This window comes from Labrus mixtus, chromosome 13 (genome assembly GCF_963584025.1).
Source record: "Labrus mixtus chromosome 13, fLabMix1.1, whole genome shotgun sequence".
Classification (NCBI taxonomy): Eukaryota; Metazoa; Chordata; class Actinopteri; order Labriformes; family Labridae; genus Labrus; species Labrus mixtus.
In genome coordinates, this window is record NC_083624.1 from 23524049 (window position 1) to 23539312 (window position 15264).

At 40.0% G+C, this 15264-nt stretch overlaps 1 protein-coding gene across 1 annotated transcript; it reads right to left on the reverse strand.

Moving 5' to 3' along the window:
- Positions 1-1699: 1699 nt before the first annotated feature.
- tmem198a (transmembrane protein 198a) lies at positions 1700-13639 on the reverse strand. Its single transcript, XM_061054244.1, has 6 exons — positions 13349-13639; positions 8984-9222; positions 8592-8804; positions 6765-6888; positions 2187-2497; positions 1700-1922 (listed from the first exon to the last, which is right to left on the reverse strand). Exons 1-6 carry the CDS (start codon positions 13485-13487, stop codon positions 1770-1772), a joined length of 1179 nt encoding a protein of 392 aa, XP_060910227.1. The 5' UTR covers positions 13488-13639; the 3' UTR covers positions 1700-1769.
- Positions 13640-15264: the final 1625 nt, after the last annotated feature.

Below are 15264 nucleotides of genomic sequence, written 5' to 3' on the forward strand. Positions count from 1 at the left end.
AAGTACAAATTAATTCCATCTCTTCACTTTTATATTGTGTGGTGTTTCATTGAGGCTCCTATGGGCAACATTTAGTCTCAGTGTGAGCTGTAACATTGTTTTTATTGTTTTTTATGGTTTGGAACTACAGTATCTTCTCTCCGGATAGTTTTCAGTAAATCAAAATAGTCCCTATCTTTAGAAAAAAAACTTGCTAGACATGTCTAACCCCTTTACCTCTCTGGATGTTGGTTACAACTGAATGTTCTGAGCATATTTTAGTTGAAAAAGCAAATCACAGGCAAATGCATGTACACACAAACATATGCACACATCAACAAGAAGTCTAGAAAAAGAAGGTCCAGTAGTAAACATTAGAGGGTGCCATTTTGCAAATGCTTTCATCTTTTTACTATATCTGACCATTTACACAACACTATCCTCATATCAAACCTTACTCTTCGCATTAGGTAACACTTCATCCAAACTATGTTTCACATTTTTAACCAGGCCTGTATATTGGCAGAAAAGAGGACATAAATACAGCATATACATTACAATGAATCCCCCTCTCCTTTGCCAAAATTTGGTACAATCCATCACTTTGCCAGAGGGCTAGCGTGTCCACTCACATACGCAAGCACACAATATTTGACATGTTTTTCTCCTATGTATGGTGCCCTTAAAACCATTTAAAAGATTTAATCTGTCAAACATCTTGGTGACCGGTATCAGACTGAGCTCTATTGTCTTTTTGTTTAAGCAATATTAGCAAATATAGATTGTTTTGGGGATAATAATAAGAAGAAGAGGGATTTGAGCAAAATGGGTTACAAACAGTAGCTTGAGAAAATGATTTAAATTCAGGAAAAAAAGGAAAGAAGAAGGGAGGTAGGGATGATGTGTCTTCTGCTTAGGTCCTTGTTAAGACATTTACCTCATTAGGGAAGAGGAAATTGAAGACAAAAATGGCAAACCTGTAGACACGACATGCAGAGAGTTCACTGTCCAGAAACATAAAAATTGTATTCCATGTCAATGGATTCACTCCAAACCTACAACAGGTCCCTGTTGTGTATCTTTGAGCAACACAGGACTTGTGCTCTCATATCTGGATTCCCAGGCAGACTCCATGAACACCTGACTTCATACGGTGACTTTTCAATAGAGAAAACGGTGAACTGAGCTGCCTTTCTGTTTCAGTGTTAGCAGATTTTGATGGTTTTCTTTTTCCTTCTCATCATGTAATCCTTCAGCACAACTGTTTAGATTAGGTAGTAATAGTGTTGAAGGTCTGTTGATGGCAGTAGTACCTTGACTCCAGTTGCATTTGAAATGATGTGGAATGTTTTGATTGCTTCCCTACAGCAGTTTCTCTGGAAATTGCTTCGACGGCTTAAAGCAACATGAAATTCCTTTAACACAAAATGTTCAAAAGAGACATTTTAATGAACTCCCAACCAGATGGATCTTTGAGCAATTACACAAGATGTCTGATGCCAAATACAGTCTGTGATGACTCATGGTGTCTGTGATTTGACCACTTCTTGCTCCTCTCTTTAGTCTTGACATTCATTAAGAACAGAACGGGAACGAACCGGACAAGAATCAGGGTGGGACTCAGACAAACCCCCTTCTGGGTGCATTAAGTGTCTGTTGGTCAACAGGCAGTTGATTTTGTTGGCACGGTATGGCGAGGGTTCTGACTCGTTTCTGTGACAAGAGCTTTTTAATTAGTCTTGGTTGATTTTGTGAGTGTCATTGGGTCCGCATTTGTGTATTTTTCTGTTTCAGATGCGGACCGGGGGTCCACCTGGGGCTGTGAGGGGCACTTGAGAGCCGCAGTCGTAGTCGAGTTCACCCATCCGGGTGCGGCTCATCATTCGACTATGGGAGTAAGCTCGTCTGTCCGTTTGTCTGTCCCTGAAGCTCCTGATATAGCTCTGTAGACAAAAGATCAAACAGGGTTCAGTTATGAATATTATCGATGGATCTCAGGCATAGTGTAATATGACATGGTAGTAGTTAGCTTACACTTATGTACAATCACTGCTTCTTGAACTCTTTGACATTTTGGTTTGACCTTTTTTTCTGACATGAGAGTTGAATTCAGAAATCTTGTTTTTTTTTTCTTCTTGAAATATAGCTATATAAAAAAAACAACAACAGGCAACTAAGGAGAATGCCTCTGTCTTTCTTTATTATACCGGTGACAGTACGTCTCCATCGAAGCGTCTCTTAGGGTTGGACTTTCGGTGGTAGCCAGGTTCAGTCTGAGGAGGAGGGACTTTAGGAGGCTGAGAGCTCTGGGTTTGGTGGTGAGGGTGGGATGCTGCCGGGTGATGGTACTGCTGGTGGTGGTTGTTGTGATGATGATGGGTATGGGCTTTCTTGGTATGGGTGGTCTTCTGGGTCTGCCGTTTCTTCTTCTTCTTGTTCTCCTTCTCCTTTTTCAGCCTGTCTTCCCGCTGTCGGATCCGCATGAGCTGGACCCTCCGTTGTTGGCGGCTTAAAACAACTGGAGGGAAGAGACCAAGCGAACGGAGATGTGATGATATAAGAATAAGAAAGAAAGATTGAGAGTATAAAATAAAAAAGATGACCTTGTATGTATAAAAAGAGATTGATTAGGTCACCAGTAAGAGAAAAATTGAAAATCACTTGATGACTAAAACAAGAAAACCCTTCTGAGAAACATGCTACAAAAGGAAAAAACCGGAAGGAAAAACATTTTGCCCGTTTCCTCAGTCCCTTCATTTTATTCACTGAGATGGCAGTACTAGTACTGAGCTGCTTAGTCTCCTGACATATTGTGAGTGGGTGACTGTGTTCTTGTTATTTTCACACCCACCCCAGCTGGGATGTCCAAAAATTCATCCTGCCTCACTGTCCTTTAATTACGCAGATGATTATTTTTGCCTGTGGTAGTTTGTAAGCACTTTGATTCCGTGGTTTTAGATCCGGCAGCATTAGGGAATGGTTCCATGTTCATGTTTTTAATGCGAGGCCAAAGTGTCACCACAAGCACAGGGACCCCGCTGAACTCGACAAACACACGATGTGCAGCGTGCGTCACATTGGCGGTGTGTGGGTGTGGGTGTGGAAGTGTTTTAAGGTCTATTGTTGTTTCTTTGTGCGGGCGGACAGCTAACGAGGCACCATCTGCCAAGGAAACTGCTTAATGATACCCCCCTTTTCTTTTCCTCAGCTCACCCCACCGCAGGCCTCTGTGGCTTCATGCTACTGTTTGTGTGTGTGTACTTGTATTTCTATCTTTGTGGGGACCGTTGTAAGCTTTAGACCTTTGTAACGAGGACTGTGTGTCCCCACTTATTAAAAGGCATTTGAGCGTTTGATAAGGGGGGGGGGATTAACAATGAAGGTGTGCTGGTTAATTTAAGGGGGTGTTCACAGCTATAGGTGCACAGAGATATGAGTGTGTGTGTGTGTGAGTGTGTGTGTGTGTGTGTGTGTGTGCATCATGTGTTTTATCATTCTCCACCAAATGCAGCCCCAATATAATGAATTAATGCCCGTGTCCTGTACTTTCAATCTGTTGACATACAGATGATTTGGCTCACTGCTCCACTCGGGTGGCCTGTTTAATGTCGTGCCCCACTTAATCACCCTTCCCCCAGTCTCCCTGCTCCCTACATTTTCTCTTTTTCCCTTTCCCTAGCCTCTGTCCTCTGTCAAAACAGAGCATGTGACCACAAAGCAAGATTTGAGCATTAACAGACTATAAAGGATCTCTGACAGCAAGAAATACGTTTTAAGTTATAAGAACATTTAAAGAGGTCATTCAATAATGGCCCTTACTGACCTCTGGCTCTTATCACAAAGCAGCAGGAAGTGCAATAATATTCATAGTTTTCCCTCTCATCCACATTTCTGATCACAGGCTGCATCTCTGGCAGCATTTTTGCAACACACATCTTGTAGATACAGAAACGCAATGATGTTTTGTTCTCTCTCACACTTGTTTTTACTTGGTATGATAATCTTTTAACTTTTTCTCCTGCTGTACTTTTCTTATTATTCCTCCCTTTCCTTCTTTGGTGGCCCCTATACTCGCCATATCGCCAAAAATATAGGTAGCACTACTTTTGATAATATGCTCATCGATTTGAATGTAACAGGTTTGGAAAGTTGCTGAATGGTTTTTCATATTTGACAAAGCTGTTTGCATATAAAGTCAAATTGATGTCTGTGTGAGACTATTTAACAGTGGTAAAGACTGGTGTGGGATCTCATGTTAGACCAGTTTGAAATGTGGCGACATTATGAGGAAAAAGTTCTTTAGCAACTCTTTTTACTTTAATGAAGAAATGTCTTCTGAATCTTTGAGAATTGATTGACACTATTAGCTGCCCGTTCCTCCTCCCTTTCTAGGTCTCTCTCCTCCTCACGCATTTTTCAAAATAGCACTAAAAAGCGTTCTCTATCTCTTTGCCCACACCCTCTGACTGGAAGCCATGGCAGCTGGCAGTTTAATCCCATTATTTGAGGCCATGTGTGACTTCTTCTAACTCTGCACGTCAAAGATCAAATGTATGAATTCATGTGTCTCTGTGCAAATAAATAAGACGTGGGTGTTCATTTTTCTGTAGTTAGGGTGCGAGGAAGCGACTAGAGCCTAGTATATTTCTGTCTGTCTATGTGTATGATTTGAGTGTGTGTTGTTTTGTTGTGTGTGTTGCATTTATACTGTGTGCTTGAGTGTGTGTGCGATCTAGCCATCTGTGTTGTAGCTGCTTTCAGAAAGGCTGTTTTCATCAATATCACATTCTGCTGACAACGCTCATGCTGGTGTATTCAGACTCTCCCACACACACACACACACACACACACACACACACACACACACACACACTAACAAACACTTGCACTAACACACACTTCTCCCTGCCCTCATACTGATTGTGACTCCTAAAGCTGCCCTTAAACTGCCAATTTAATAAAATGAGGGTAGATCTGTCAGTCTTGATAAGATAGCATCGACTTGAAGTGGCCTTAGTGTGATTCATACTGAGAGCCTCATCATCAGTCTGTGTGCTGTAGATGCTAAAAAAAAATATATCCAAGACTATATCTTAACTAAAGCTATAAAACAGATGTGTTTTTTTGTGTGGGAGTTGCACAAATATTACTTGGGTTAAATCCAGCCTTACAGTTTCAAGAGCATGTGTATAGTTGCAGCAGACCTCCTTCATTAAACAGTTGCTGCCATGGTGACTGGTGATATTTGAGGTAAATACTGTGACATGACTTCAAAGCTGCAATATTAAAAGTTGATACATATCATTGATGCAAACCTCCAAAATTGAGTCTGAAAAACAGACCTTATAGATGATCCCTCCCTGCCTGAACAAATTTCTGATTTAAGCTTGATCAAACGCACTTTTAAACCTTTTATAACAGGTCTGCACCATCCTTGACTGCAGCCTGTGGCTGTGGCTCACATTACCATAAAGTTAGAGCGGACACGGTGAGGTGAGCACGGATTCTCTTGATTCAGCTGTTACAGAGCACATCAATCGCTCAAAGTTACAGGTCGGGGCAGGAGCTGTGTCGGACTGCAGATTTATTTCAGCAGCAAAATAAAGGACTGATGTTACATTTATTAGAATGCAGTTAACTATTTGTTTGTGAGATTTAAGATCATAGCAAGATACGCCGCTCATTGTGGCATTGATCTGACTTTCAATATTACCTCACCTCATAAGTCATCTTCAGTACCAACATGGAAAAAGTTCCCTCATCAGTTTCTTTTTTCAAACGGCTCTGCCAACAACAGCCTGAATTTAAGTCCTCAGTCCTGTTGCCAGTACTTGCCCACCCAACCACTTAATACATATTGTCTAATTATCAAATCAAAAGAAGTTATCAACAGATGAAAAAACTATATTTTTTAACATTTAACATTTTATTCAACAGAAAGGAAATGCAATGTGTGAAGACCTATGTTTAGATAAGTCTTGATTTATATTTCCTGTGTTGTATTCAGTTTTATAGACTATAATGAACTTTAATGAAAATATATCAGTGTCTTAAGGTGTTGTGCTTTGTGGTTGTGGAAAACCTTTTTTTTTTCTACATGTAGTCATGACCACTAAAATCACATTGAGGTAAATATACCTTAAACAGTACTTGAAATCTTTCTCATTCTCGACTTTTTTTTACCTGCCAGTTCATTGGAGTTTATTTTGACCTAATCCTATTACACACTTTGTTAACATTATAATTATTTATATGAAAAATAGGGGAGATTACAGTTATATTGTTCTCCTACGAGGAGGGAGAGCAAGCATGAACAGTTTGATAGAGTCAAAAAGTCTAAATCTGCTCACATTGGGGTAAAACATTTAACCCACATTTTAACTAAACTTTCTTTTTGGATCCTCAAGAGTAAGTACATTTCAGCATATAGAATATGTCCAGAATTATTTCATACCAGTTGTCTTATGTAGGAACAACTGAACTTAGCCACCTTCAAGAGATGTTTTTACTTAATGCCAGTGAGCGTGCAGCAGCTTTGTATCACTCCTTTATTTGTTTCAGAATGTGGCTGAAGTAGAGAACTTTAAAGTTCAGGGAAAATAGAGTCTTCAAAATTTCAGAAAATCGAAGGTCGTTCATCCGGCTCCATAGAAGAAAAGAAATAAAAAATAAAAGCTAATAAATATATATTTAACATGGTGCTACTACAAAAATATCTGTGTTCCGTGTTGGCTTTAGACCTGCCTTTAGGAGACTGGTCATTTGCGTGTAGCAGCATCACTCACCCTCTGTGTGGGAAAATCCCTCTGCAGTGACTTTCCATTGGATCAGAACTCCAAGTAAAGCCAGGACGGGCCACACACCCAAGATGACCCAGGTAAACCAGCACACCGGCCTCTTAGGCGCCACCTGCAGAGATTACACTTTTAATTTTTGTACAAATTTCATTTCGTTTTAAATTCTCTGTGTTGTCCATAAAAGTGTCCAATAATAGGTATGCTGGGATGTTAATGCCTGAGAAAAAGCTTTACTTTGAGATAACAACTTTACAAATCAAACTCAGGCATTGGTTGAATTATCTGAAAAAAAAACAATTTATAAGAAATGAATGAACATATAGTCCCATACAGAACAATAAGGGGCACAATTATGTTAAGTATATTATTGATTCTAATCATGTTCTACAAGATTCTGGACTTGCAATCTCTACCTTTACCATGAAAACATCACATAAGACAGTAAACACAAATGATCCCACATTACATTCTCTTTAATTTGTCACCACCTGTACAAATCAGATATCCACGGGGAGAAATTCAAGCTGTCAAACTAAGTTCAGTGGACTCACAGACTGACTGATTACCCTCTTAGATTTGAGGGAAAGAATCCAGCAGTGAATTCAGGGCAGGAGTTGAGGTGATTGCAGATTGCAGACTATATCTGCTCTCCATTCTTGAGTCATTGTCAGGTTCTTCATGAACCTTTATGTAATGTGATGCCTAAATTTGGGCAAAATGGCTCACCATTAAGAGACACACTGCAGGAACAGAAGCCTTGAGCAAAATCTTTAATCAAAATATTAGCCAAAGGTAGCAATTTTACGGTGTCCAGGACTATTTTATGGAAATAAAGAATTTACAGGGCCGCTGGTTTGCACATCGATGTACAGAGGCTGTAGTCATGAATTGGGCCGCCTGGGTTCTAATTCGAACTGTGGCTATTTTCCTGCATGTCATTCCACACTCTCTCTCTCTCCCCCATTTCCAACTCAGTCCACTAAAAACATTGTTTTTAATAGAAAAAAAAGTTTTTATTAACCAGCCACCTCTTGAGTTGAAATATGAACAGCAGTTCCTCTGAAGCTCATTTCTTCATTCTGCACTAAGCATGTATTTCTTTAAACTAATCTGTTTTCATTATATTTAGGCTAACATTTTTGCATAATTAAACATAATAAAGCGCAGAGGATTTGGCTAATTTGGCTGACAGGCTGGCGTGTTTTAGTTGTTCGCCATGAGGCTAGGATTCACTCTCACTTCCCATTATTGACCTTAAACTCTCAGCTTTGTTCATGTTATTTTTACTGTTTGTTACACGCTTGCTAGATATCACGCAACAATGGGAGTGTTCAAGCAACCGAGATATTAATTTGGCCCGCCTCAACACCAGCTCTTTGCTTGCTTCTCGATTAGCCTGAAGTTAGATGGATTCATTGTTTCCGTTACAGCGACTGCCCACAACGTACATGTTTTTTTTTTACAGTCAGTGGTTTTCATATATCACTTTGACTAAACTAATCTCTAATTATTTCCTTTCTTTAATTCATTCTGTCTGTCCTCAGTCCTCCCACATATACAATGCTCACTTACAACCTGCAGGCACACTCAAGGTAAGTTTTGTTGCCGATTCAAAACGGTGAAGTGTTTAGTGACAGCTATGTATTTACATAATATGATTTTAGAGACTTCTCCTGTAAAGGAGCCAAACTCTCAGTCAGTCTGCTCAAAGCAAATAGCCTCATATTGAATCCTGGTTGTGGTGCAGAGCACACATGACTCCTCAAATATAAAAAAAAAAAAAAAAAAAAGTAAAAGCACACAAAACAAACTTACCCTGAGCCTCTCGTAGATGTAGTGTACCAAAGCAAACAGCTCTATAAAGTAATCCACAGTGACGGTGATGATGGCAGAGCCAAATGTGGCTGTGGAGAGGGTGACGAAGCAGCGCTGCCACTGAAGAGTGAGGACGGCAAATAAAGTCCCAGAGCCCAGGAGGATACCCAGGGGAACCCACACGGTTTTTGGATGGTAGAACTCCTCCATCACCTTTGAACAAGAGCGAGAGAAAGAGAGAGAGGTTCATTTTTCTATGTTAGTAGGTTTTTTTGATTGAATTTAACATTTTGTATCCTAACATCTTCTGCAGGTTTTCCTGGACGTATTAATGGAATCAATTAAAGTATAAGGTAAACTCCTGTGGGGGTCATTGAAATGTGTCTCCTCACCACCAGTGAAGCCACTCCGACCAGCAGGCCCAGCAGCAGGCCCACCATAAACAGTCCCACGCTGCGGACCAACATGGTCACGAGGCCACACAGGGTCCCTATGCCGAGGCCGATGCCCACCGACGCTTCGACGCTGAGCTGCGTGTCCATCACCCGCTCCTTGTAGCACAGCATGAAGATGACCACGGAGCCGAACATGAGGCCTGTGAGGAACAGCACGGCCTTGAAGCATCGATAGCCTAAAGGAGAGGAGCAGACACAGACCACTGTGAGGCCGACACAAGCATACAAATGTTGGTACACGCTGTACAGCTGGGGTTCTTGTAACTAATGATCTCATTTTAATAAAGTGCCTGTGAAGAGAAAATCGCCCGATCTATTCATCCTCCATCGAAACTCGACTAGTTTGCTAACTTCCTGGCTCTTCAAATGCATGATTTACCATCTCAACACCTAAAAACTTGTCTTACTAAGGGTTCATGAGTAATGCATAAAATACATTAAAAACTAAATATTGAGAATTAATAATATATCAGATGCAATAAATAAATGAAACTATGAAGCGTGACCTAATGGAATCAGCTGCACGTGTTTGATTCTGAATTCATCATTTTTTAACCTTCATTAAAACTCACAGTTTTCTACAATTCTCAGGGAATGAAGTGTTGCTCGCTTTTACAGAAGTTAAAAAAAAGAATGGCTGTCTAAAGAGAGACGATTATACATTTAATCGAGGAATATTGATGAACAGCAAAACAATCAGCAGTGCCTTTAAAAGGAGTAGTTTATCCACAAAGAGATGAGCATTTCCTCATTGCAAGCAACGGGAAGAAGGGATAAACTGTCTCTATAAACCTTTATGAGGCTGCTCTAAAGTATGATAATCATTTTATTACAAAAGGTCATCCACATTCATTAGTCAACAGGCCTCTGAATAGAACAGCTGCTCTCCTTCTATTTTTTTTTTCTGTTGTCCCTCCTGTCCTTGGCTTCCTCTCTCGCCACTTTATTTCCATTTTTTAATGTTCGGAAACCCGGAGAAAAGACATCCAAGCGAAAGAAGGGCACATTATCAACATTTCAAATCTCATTCACCCTTGCTTTCCAGTTTAGTTATGTTTGTGTCCTCTCTTATTTTTTGCTCTATATCTCTTATTTTTTTCTCTCTCTCCATCTGACTGGACCGCGTCTCAAGGGGAACCAACATCAGATTGTTATCTTTGTGTAATCAGGCGTTGCACAGCCGAGCCACACAATACGCCTCATCTGACCTCGGCGGCCATGCGCCTCCCTCATGACTGCACAGCTCTTCCTCGATATCTCTAGCCAGTACATGTGAACACAAGTTTGAGAGAATTGCAGACAAGTGTCATATTAAGTGGGGGGAAATTGATTTTTGTCAACAGCCAGCACAAATTCCCAAGATTGTTTTTCAATCAATCAAAAAAAACACAATTTCAAATCTATCCCTACAACTGCTCCTCGTCCCCTTTTCTTGTCCTCTTCTTCCTCACTAATCTTTTCTTTCCTTTTTCTGCCCCATTGTTCCACTGCTCAACTCCTCTGCTTAGCCCTTCTACTGCCTCTTTTGTTCCTCGTTGCTTCCCTTACTCCCCCCCCCCCCCCAAACCCTCAAACCCCTTCATCCCATCTGTTCACCCTGGCTGATCCAGCTCTCATCGACCTCCCTTCTCTCCTCTCTCTTATTTTGCCTCATCCACCTTGTCACTGTAACATCACTCATCATTTCTTCTACCACTCTGTTGTGGTTTGTAGATGAAGATAAGTGACAGCTAACCTTTCTCCTCAAAACCCATTCAACTGAACCGAATCCAAGAGACATCTATCAGGGGAGAAACAATTTAACTACAGAAAACCAACAAGCAGCAGTGTTTCCCTGATGTTTTTTTTTTTTCTTCAAATGTGACTGTGAAATATCAACAATGTGCATTGTGTCTCATTTGCAGAGCAGTGTTCTTGTTTGGTTTTCAGTCGCAATGTCTGGAAACTACAAATGCACCTTTTTATGTTCTCTTTGTGTCTCAGTATGGTGACAGACACATAGACAGCAGATGGTGAAGAAGTATTAGAAGTATAATGGTGCCATTTCTTCTTGTTATGTGACACTTGGGGTTGTTTTTACAGAATACCAAATAACCTTTGTGGTGTTAGTTGGGCGGTTACAGAACACATGAACTTGCCTACATGGTAACTTAGGCTTTCTAAAGATGATGATTCTAATGTTGGGAGGCTGATATGAGCAGCATGAAGAAATTAAGATTTGAAGGGGGTCACGACCCTGTTGTCACAGGCAGCTCCTTGAGGTGAGGATCACCAAATGCCATGTATTCTCCACCAGACTATTTGTCTATGCTCTTGCTGCATGCTGTCAGCGCTGTAAGATAAAGTTGTTGGGTTACTTGTTTGTAATGCAGGGGCTGATGCTGCTGATGCTTTACCAGGACATATACAATGAATGTTAATGATGCCTGTATGCGTCACTGAATCCCTGTCGGAATTTTTGTTTGCAACCTATCAGCTCAGAGCTTCAACATACATCAAAATTATCCAAAAAAACAGCTTGGAGTTTACTTTTTCCGCTAAAAATTGGAATTCTACACGTTGCCTCGACATCACTATTCCCCAGTTTATAACATGAAGAAAATACTTAACAGATGTTCTTTCTTTGTGTTATTGTGTTGTTTTGTGGGATTTATTTTAGTTTGCATTATTATCTGTTAGCACAAGTTTTTAAGGCTTAACATGAAGACTGTTCAAGCCTCTTTATTTTGTGTAGCGTCAGGTTCAAATTAGAAAGATGTGCAATCTAATGCTGTGTGCCTGATGGGTTTGCTCCTACAGTCTTTCAAAAGGATTAATACACACGGTCACAACAAGATGAAAATCTCTGCAGCTTTAACAAGAAAAAAACTGCAAATAAATAAATAAACATGTCTGTAAGAAATCCCCAGGCAATAGACTGAAATCAATGGTTCCTTTGTACAAAAAGGCATTAAACATTCTTAATGCAGTGTCATTATTTCTACATTTTTGTGTTTTTTTGTTATTTGTTTTTTTGGTCCATCAAAAACAACTCTCATGTAAAACTTCTGTTACCAGTACAACACATCTCTTGTTCACTCTAATTATTTATTGATTTCCCAGTCCTGGAATGACTTTACATCCAACCTCATTAGGATGAGGCCTTAATACTTTTGATGTAATCAAACACAGTCCCCGCCTAGTCACAAAGCTAAGCTCAGAGTAAGTACTTAACGTTGTGCCTTAACCTATAAATGAACCCATGGATAGTGTATGACTGTGGAGGAATAAGAATAAAGACAACAGGGGGTTGTCTTCATTAAACCCTCTGGCTTATTTTTGCTGCTGCAAAATTAAGCTGAGAGAAACCAGGACATGCCTTCTTATAAGCAGCCGAAACTGACTTTTTTTTTTTTTTTTTAAGTCAGTAGGCAGCCGGTCTTCTAATAGGTCTGACAGCTGTATGGGGTAGTATGTAAGGGTGCTGAAGATCTAAGGATTTGATGTAATTATAAGAAACAATTTAGAGACCCTGAGTTTACCATAGTGTAGTCCATCTTATTCATTGAAGGAGAGAAAATGCCTCACAGCACGACCACGGTAGCTTAGCGTGTAGCACCAAGATTTCAATATTGAATCCCTTTGCCAGAAACAAAGCAACCTCTCTGTACTCCTCCTAAATCAATACTATCATACAGCTGCAGAGCAGAGTGAAATAGAAATGACAGAGAAATGATAAACAGTGGAGATTTCAGGGCTCTTTGGCGACATGTTTCAGCACTTTCAATTATTTCCTGGCACTAACCCATCGAGGAAATATATCACAGCTACATGTCCCTCCTTCGGTGTTTCCATCAGGTACGTCATCTATTCTACTGGCAGACGTCCAGTCCTTTTTCTTTTGATTTTTTTTTTAGAACCAGTACCTGGATCTAGTTCTTCGTTTTTCTAAATTGGATGTTTACATTTACAAATATACACTGAGCAGCTTTTAAATGACTGAAGCACATAAAAAAAAAAACGTCATGATAGCTTTTGGGAGAGATCGATTCATAGACATTGACAGTATTCTGCAAAGACACATACAGGGCTTAAGCTGGAAAAAAGTTCCTTTACTGTTAACTGGTGGTGCTCTATATAGCTGGCAATACGAGGAAACAGCAGCAAGCTGATTTTTTAACACCAGATTCTGAAATCAAACAAGCTGTTAAGGAAATCCAACTTATTAGTGATCTCATTTCATGCATGAGAACTTTTTAGATACTTCTTAGAGAGTAGCCGCTCACATGTAATGAGAAACACTTTGACTGCATCATCACTTACCAAAGAAGCAGTAAATGATCCCAAAGAGGCAGCACATGGAGCAGACCACCGAGGGCACAATCTCATATCTTCTCTCTATCTCTTGGTCACACTTCAGCCCCATCTCGGCCAGACCCAGAAGTTTACTTGTGGAGGTCATGTTGACTGAAGTGGAGGAGGGTGGAGGGGTGGGGGCCCGTTGCTGAGAACAGAGGAAGGGCTACGGGGGGAGGGATGGTGTCGGGACGACTGGATCAGTGGGCCTCACCCATTGAGATGTCTCTACCTGCAAAAGAGAAGCATGGAAAGAAAGACACATGGTTAGAGAGGTCAGCATGTGAGAAAGAATGAGAAAAAAAAGAACACAGAGGAGAGAGTGATTATTGATAACTCATTTTAAGTCCTCAGTTGTGAGTGCTGACTTAGCAGTAAAGCATGCATCTGAGCTTTGCACAGCCACTTAAACAACTCCTGCTGCAGATGAAGTGACTGCAGAAAGAAAAAGTGCAAATCAGACACTATTATTCACTTAGATTTACAGTTAAGTGGCTGCAACAAATTGTTGCCAACACTTTGGAAGTACTTGACTGGTAGCTGAAGATCTGTTGCACATACATAGGCGTTGCCATGGTGAGATCAACAGAAGCATTTGCATAAATTAGCATGTAGGAGGAAATTGTGAGATTTGTATTTGCGTCACAGAACTAAGGTTTTTAACTCTTGCATCTCTGCTTTAATCAATTACTTAAACATAATGAACATTTACCAAATCACTACTAAGAGACTGCTGGGTCAAAACGTATGTATGCTACAAAGTACTTCTGCAGTATGGAGCAGGCACAGTGTTTGACCACTTGTCAGAAATAGGAATACTTGATGATTATGTATTGTATTGCTTTAACTGCACTTGATATATAATGCATTCTCTGCTGGGCTTTAAGGGCAACATTTTCCAAATTTTAGTCAAGTGCAAAGTAAAAAAAAAATATATATATGTTGGGTATGGTCTGACAATTTATGTAAGGTTTCTGCGATTTGTGGTATATTTCAAAGGGGATAAAAAAAAGTGAAAATGTCATGTGAGCCTATTTTTGCTTTTAGTATTATTGGAACTCGGTAACAGAAAAAACTTGAGACAAAGATCTATAAGTGCAATATGCAGGTTACACAAGAAGAAGAACAGAAGAAAAACATCATGTTGGGACACAAAGGGCAAAACCTATGAAATAAGTGTAGCTGCACCAGAAACAGATCCCATCAACACAAGAGCAAAACAAAATCTGTACAAAATTCTGTTCATTTTACATGAAAACAATGTATTGTTGTAACCTTTGATGTAAAAAAGAATGGTTTTCAGTTTTCAGTGTAATTAACTAATACTTACTTTGAATCTGTTCTGGGAGATCTGGCTATGCTGTCTTCACAACTCACTTTGTTACATAACTATATTAGGCCTATTCAACTTCCATCTAATGAGACGTTATACAGAGATGTTGTGTTATGTAATATAGAACACTATTGACAACTCTACTCTTAATTGATCTCCTTGGGTCCTTTGGGTCATGAAAACACACACAGAGATCAATTAGGAGAGTGGTGTTTGGCTGCAGTCTGCGTTCTGCTTGGAAATTCCAATCCCTTTGCTTTTCAGTAGAGGGCTTGTGGTGGATGAAAAATGTGCCCGGGGCTTTCACTTTGTGTCCCCTCTTGGTAGCATCTGTGCCACCAGCTAATAAAAGAGATCAAAGTCGACTGCTGAAATCACGTCGTTTGTGTGAACTTAAGGGGGATATTCAATGAATCCCTGTGTCAGTCACCTACAGGTTAGGGGATGAAAACACTGCACCAAAGTGAAGGTTTTTAAATAAATCTTGCACAGACATCTAGACAGATCTTTAAATTGTTTAATTAAAAGATAAAGGATGCAGGCTCTAAAC

Bases quoted from the DNA above. Each gene is read 5' to 3' on its own strand.
- tmem198a (XM_061054244.1), bottom strand. From the start codon at position 13,487: ATGACCTCCACAAGTAAACTTCTGGGTCTGGCCGAGATGGGGCTGAAG. The intron at 9,223-13,348 runs GTAAGTGATGAT...CCTCTCCTTTAG, and splicing joins GATCATTTACTGCTTCTTTG to GCTATCGATGCTTCAAGGCC. The intron at 1,923-2,186 runs GTATAATAAAGA...TTTTGTCTACAG, and splicing joins ATGGAGACGTACTGTCACCG to AGCTATATCAGGAGCTTCAG.